Raw genomic sequence first — 5,916 nt, forward strand, 5'->3', positions numbered from 1 at the left:
TATATATATATATAATTAAATATATATATATCGTAAGGTACCGGATGTGACACACAGTGAAAGCTGTAAGGGAAAATACATTGCACACAACGGGGTGCATATAATTCCAGGTAAGAAGGGAAATATAATAACGAAGAAGCGACCGCTCCACAGTGTGGAAAGAAAGACACATGGTCGTATTAAACACAAAAATTCCCCTCCCCCCTCTCTCCCACCACAAACAAACAAACAAAAAGAAAAATACAACTCCCACTCCCACTCTCAGTTCCGTTTGTACTCCCATGCGGCTCTACAATGCAATAATACACACATGCACACAAGGCATGGATACAGACAAACCACTGACACAGGAAAGAGTCCTTTACCGAGAGAAAATGCGCGAAACAAAAATAAAACAAACAAACAAACAAAAAGAACTCAGATACAACAACAACAACAACAACAAGATAAGAGAAATTCCATCAACAGAGAAGCCCATCTACCTACCTCCATACATGTATATAAGCGGTGCATACAAAACAAAAACAAAATGAAAGCGTAGCGCCCACCCCTCCCCTCCCCCACCAGAGAGAGCAGAAGCCGAAAGCAGATGCTTCACGTCTTGGACACCGAGCAGCTCCCAAAGGTCGGCATCTCAAAGGTACAGTGACCAACCAAAAGCGGCGCACCCGACACCTGCCGCCGCAGACAGCTGGTGCTCATCAATGTTTCACTGCAGCTGTGCGCATCCCACGGCGTCGCACGGCCGCTGCGCAACAACATCTCTACCGCCCCGCTTGAGCACGTCAGGGCGTCGGCGGGGTGCGGCGACCACACGCAGTCGCACACCTCCAGCAGCCCCCCTTCCTCTTTGTGCGGAAGGCGACGGGCACGATCGTGGCGGCGCGGCGTCAGCATAAAGCCAACGTCGCGGAGACGGCTGTATTCGCGCCGGTGCATCCAGCTCGGCAGGGGGCTGGAAGAGCGCCGCAGCGACGACATCACTTCGCAGAGGGCAGCGGAGGACGTCGAGGGGGCGGCTGCGGCGGCACCAAGGCTACCCCAGGGCCGCTCGTTGAAGTGGTAGGGAATGCCAAAGCGCAGGTGCCCGCCCCCGCCGAAGCCCTCTTCAGTGTAATCGTCGATGCCTTTGCAGTGGCTGTCGCCGAAGTTTCTGCCTTTCATGTCGTTGTTGGTGTCGCTGTCTCCGCCAAGATCCTTCTCACGGAGAGCGCCATGCATGTTTGGGGACTGCATTGCATCCGACTGGATCGTGAAGTTCAGCGGGCTGCTTACCAACACCGCCGGCTCCGGCAGCGGCAGCGAGACCCTCGCCGCATCCATCAGCTGCTCGGGGCGCAGCCGCATCTCCACCGGCACATCAACGACGTGAAAGAGCGCGTCCATTAATACATCCTGTGGCATACCGGCGTTGGTGAGTGGTGTCTGTGGCCGTACCACTGATCCTGCCTTCCTCGTCACACTCGATGCGCTTCGCTGACTGCTAGAGCTAATGCTGAGGCTAGTGTCGAGGCAGGTGTTTGGCAGGCAGATGTAGCTGAGACTCAAGCTTCGCTCGATGGTGTGGGGGCATGACCGCTCGCCGCCAACGTTGCATGACGACGACCGCGTGCGTGGCGAACGCAATGACGGTCTACCTTGCGGCCCATCGAGGACTCCACTCGCGAATGCTACAGCCCCCATGGACGACACGGAGGAACAGAAGAGCATGTCCGTGGAGGAATCCCCGCTCGGGTCAAACTTCAGCCTACCCACGACGCGGCCAAGGGCAACATTATTTTTGGTGTTTCTGTTGTTTTTATCGCTTTTATTATAGACACCGCACTTTGACTGCGGCATCTGCTGCTCAGTCGGCGATAGTGACATGAGGGGCGCCACCATCACCATTGGCACCCCCGCCTTTTTGCTCATCTTGCCGCTATGGCCCTCACCACGCTTCGGCACGCTGCGCACACAACCGATATTGTTGCCTTTCCTTCTCTCCCCCTGCTCCTCGCCCTTCTTGTCTCTACACTGCCACAGTGACGTCTGCACCTGGCTTTTGTGACTGGTGCTACTTCTGTGTACACGTACGGCATCTGCGGTGTTGCGGCGCGGCTTCATCTCCGTGTTGATGCCGTCCAACCTCCCCCCTGCATCGCGCAGCGCCTCCTCCGGGGCAGGTTCGGGCCACTTAGGCTTGCGGTCGGGCGTCTCCTGCTGCGACGTCAGAAGCTGCACCTCTCGGTGCCTGTGATTGGAGGACAGTGTACAACACGTGCCTGGCCGCACTATGCGGCTGTCATTGATGCTGGGTTGACCGTCACTGCGCAGCGAGCGGCCGCCGTGTCGGTAAGAGCATTCGTCAGCGGAGTGGTCGCTATGATTTGGGTTGCCGCTGTCCCGCCTGCTGAGGTCCACAGAGACGTTGCTGAGCCGCCTGTGGTTGCCGGGAAACAGCAGCAGCGATGACTCGCTATACGAAAAGCGTGGAAATGACAAGATGGGAGGCGCCGCTCGCGTGATCGTGTCCAGCGACAGGGGCAACTGCGATTCCATCTGCTTGCCGTTATACGCACCCACCACACGCTGCATATCTTCAACTTCATCGTCGGGCTTCTGCTGTCGGGATCCGGAGAGAGAGCAATGAGCGCCTGCAGTTTCGGTAGTCTTTTCTTTTGCGAATAAAGCGCTTGCGATGTGGTCGCGATGTGATCTCTGTGCCTTTGTGCATTCAGTGTTGCTGTAGCTTCTGCTGAATAGACCATTGGCACTGCTATACTGCGGCCCGCTCTTGCTGCCCGCAACGAGCGGCGGCGGTGGCGGCGGTAGTGGCGGCGTTCGGCACAGCGACAGGGACGTGGACAACCTCCCCACCGGCTCCGAATTCTGGCTCGGCCGCTGTGCCGCGCCGCTCCCCACCGACAGCAGCTGCACCTTCCGCTCCTTCACCCGCACATCCGTCGCCGCCGCCACTGCTGTTTCTGCCACTGCTACTTCTGGTAACGGTTTTGGTGGTGGCGGTGGACCGCCCCGCACACACCCGTGCTCCCTCACTTCCGCACCGTCATCGCGCAGGCTGCACCGCGCCATACAGCGACGACCTACAGCGGCTCGCGGATTACGTGCGTGCGCACGCGGTTTGTTGTGGCTGACTTCAGTTACTGAGCGCTGAACTCCAGCCTTTCTGTTGCCTTTCAGGCGTCTTACCTGCTCAACCCCCTTCATTCTGTGCAGCTGTGCGTGGGCGGTCAGCAGTCGTTGGCGGAGTCCTCAAAGACACCCCGTATCGCGTAACGTTGCGTTTTGAATTCCTTTTCTTCTTTTACGCTTGCTAAACCGCTCCTCCCCCCCCCACAACAAAACAAAGCAAATATACTGTCTGCTACTGCTGTCGACTTTTTCGATGTATACCTTCACCCCGTTCTACGCAACTAGTGAAAACAAACGCGCGCCAGAGGGACAACAAAGAAGGAAAGAGAGAGTGGTGCAAATCAAACACCCCAGACCAGCCCCTGCAGTGACAGTGATCATAACACACATAACGCACGAACTCGTATGCCAGCCTCCTCTCTCTCTCTCTNTCTCACACACACACAGAGATAACCACTCCGGCTGCCTGCTTAGTGTGCGCCAGGCCCTGCAGCGCCGACGGGGTAGAAGACCCCTCGCAGCAGCCGCTGGCCCATAATCGTCAGCGTGCGTGAGCGCATGCCCACCGCAGTCAGCCGCGCGTCCACAGCCGCCACAGCACGGCGCAGGCCCGCATGCTCGGACGGCGCCTTCTCCACAGAAGCGGGGTCGTGGGCGTAGCGCTGCACTCGAGCGCACACGACTTGCAGAGCGGCGGCGATTCGACGCAGGTGCAAGTCATCACACGCACTCTCACTGTCGTTGCTGTGCGACGATGCCTCGTGCGGTGTGTCACACGCTCCCTCGTTGCCGCTTTCGTCACCATCTCCCACCGCCTCAAACTGCTGCTGCTGCTGCTCCGCATCCCTCGGTGTTGGTCCAGCTGCTGCAGCACGGGCACGAAGTTGCCGGAGCGCGTCGCTTTGCAGCAGACGGCGCGCCAACGCCCTGGCTGCTATTGCCTTGCCGTTGAGTGGCTCTTGTGGCTTCTGCCGCTCCTCCTGTTGGTGTGTACATGGCTCTTGTTGCGCCGCAGGCGTGTCATCGCTGCTGCTCGTTGTGGTCAAGCAGTGTGAGGCGATGCACAGTGCCGAATCTTTCCCGACTGCTGATGTGCTCCGTCGGTGCGACAACGACGGCTTCCTTTTACCGTCACTGCTCCTGCCATCACCAGCAGCAGACGCTGCAGCGTTCGCCGCCCCGAGTTGAATGACGCCACGCCCAACACGCCGCATCTCGCCGGCCAAATCGAACAGCACGCCAATCTCCACCAGTACGGCTTCAGCAGGCGTGGCACACTTCTTTCCATCATCATCTTTGCTGCTGCCTTCCCCGTCATGCAGCAGGAGGATGTACACCTTCAGCACAATAAGTTGCACCCAGCGCGACAGGTGCGTCAAAATAAACGCAAACGCATTCAACGTCGTCTTCGGAGGTGGCACAAACGCCACAGTGGGGAGAACTGTGAAGTGGGAGGTGGCGCCTATACATGCTTCGTTATTTTCTTCACTGCACGCTTCTCCCACACTTTGCCCTTGCTGCTGCTGCTGCTGCTGTTCCGCCTCACCGCACTGCGTGAATGCCTGTGGAAAGAGCGGTGGGTCGTGCGTGGGGCGTCGCCGCTGCGCTTCTGCTGCCAGCGTCTGCAGCAGCGTGTCGGTGTAGAGCAGCGTGCATGGGTAATCCCGCGCCACAGCGCTCACCATCGCCGCGCGGTGGAGGGCAATACTGAATTCATAGAGAAGGGTGCGCGGGTACACCTCCAACGCACACTGCAGTGGCCCGCCTGACACCGAACCGACGCTTTTGTCTGCGTCTGGGAATGGCAGCGATGAGGATGACTGCTGCTGCTGCTGCTTGCCTTCCTTCAGTTGGTTCAGCGCCCCTCCCACACGTCCCCAGAGACTTTTGGTCACTGTCTTCGCAGCGGAGGCGTGCTCGCTGAGTGATGCCGCGAAGGACCCCTTCAGCACACCCTTGCCACTCTTGCTGCCGTCCTCAACGGCACCACCATCGCTGGGGTTGGAGAGCAACTGCGTCCGCGTTGGTGTGTGCTCCTCCTGCACAAGAATAACGGCGGCGAGCTCAAAGTAATTCGCCGCCAGCTCGAGGCACTGAAACTCCTCGAGGACAGAGCCGATCCGCATCAGCATCGCCCACGCCCGCGACAGATAGGCGTTGGGCATCTTCGGTGCGTCGCCCAGCAGATGCCGATCGCACTGCCGTGTAGCACCACCGCCACTACTCTTGTTGCTGTTGGCTGCGTCTGAGACGAGAGCGGCGGCATGTTGCGGCATCGGCGAGTCCCGCAGGTTCGGCACCTCACGCAGCAGCACCGCACACGCCATGGCACCGCACAGCACGCCGTTCGCCAGCGCGTCATCGCTCGTTGGGAAGTTCANGTTGGGAAGTTCAGCAGCCGCCGCTCCCGCTCGACGCGGAACCACAACGTGGAGGCGTCGTCGTACGCCTGCGCCTCGCCGAGCACGTCAGACGCTTCGCGGAAGAGCACTGCTTGATGCATCAGCGCTTGCGCCTCCACCACCCGCGCAGACGGCGACTCGCTGAAGCGGCACTGGTGCCGCAGCCGCCGCAGCAGCTCAGACATGTCCCGCTGCGCCTCCGCGAGGGCGCTGCGCCGGCTCTCCGGTGTTTCGCGGCTGCGCGCAAGGCGGCCGATCTTGGAGAGGCGTTCGTGCAGCTCGCCGTAGGAGAAGCGACTGCTGGCGTCCTCTTCTTCCCCCTCCGGCATCACGGCACGTGTCTCAGAGTGCTGCACTTATAAATACAAATATATATATATAT

General features: G+C 59.2%; 3 protein-coding genes across 3 annotated transcripts; all 3 read right to left on the reverse strand.

Moving 5' to 3' along the window:
- Window positions 1-594: 594 nt before the first annotated feature.
- Window positions 595-3,072, reverse strand: DQ04_08971000 (hypothetical protein; the record flags this gene model as incomplete). The annotated part of the gene is made up of 1 exon (XM_009315766.1): window positions 595-3,072. The coding sequence occupies one exon, from the start codon at window positions 3,070-3,072 to the stop codon at window positions 595-597; it is 2,478 nt and encodes an 825-aa protein (XP_009314041.1).
- Window positions 3,073-3,602: 530 nt separating this feature from the next.
- DQ04_08971010 (hypothetical protein) lies at window positions 3,603-5,459 on the reverse strand (the record flags this gene model as incomplete). Its single annotated transcript, XM_009315767.1, has 1 exon — window positions 3,603-5,459. The coding sequence occupies one exon, from the start codon at window positions 5,457-5,459 to the stop codon at window positions 3,603-3,605; it is 1,857 nt and encodes a 618-aa protein (XP_009314042.1).
- A 50-nt stretch (window positions 5,460-5,509) lies between these two features.
- On the reverse strand, window positions 5,510-5,863 carry DQ04_08971020 (hypothetical protein; the record flags this gene model as incomplete). The annotated part of the gene is made up of 1 exon (XM_009315768.1): window positions 5,510-5,863. The coding sequence occupies one exon, from the start codon at window positions 5,861-5,863 to the stop codon at window positions 5,510-5,512; it is 354 nt and encodes a 117-aa protein (XP_009314043.1).
- Window positions 5,864-5,916: the final 53 nt, after the last annotated feature.

This window comes from Trypanosoma grayi (assembly GCF_000691245.1).
Source record: "Trypanosoma grayi strain ANR4 Tgr_897_V1, whole genome shotgun sequence".
In the NCBI taxonomy this organism is placed as follows: Eukaryota; Euglenozoa; class Kinetoplastea; order Trypanosomatida; family Trypanosomatidae; genus Trypanosoma; species Trypanosoma grayi.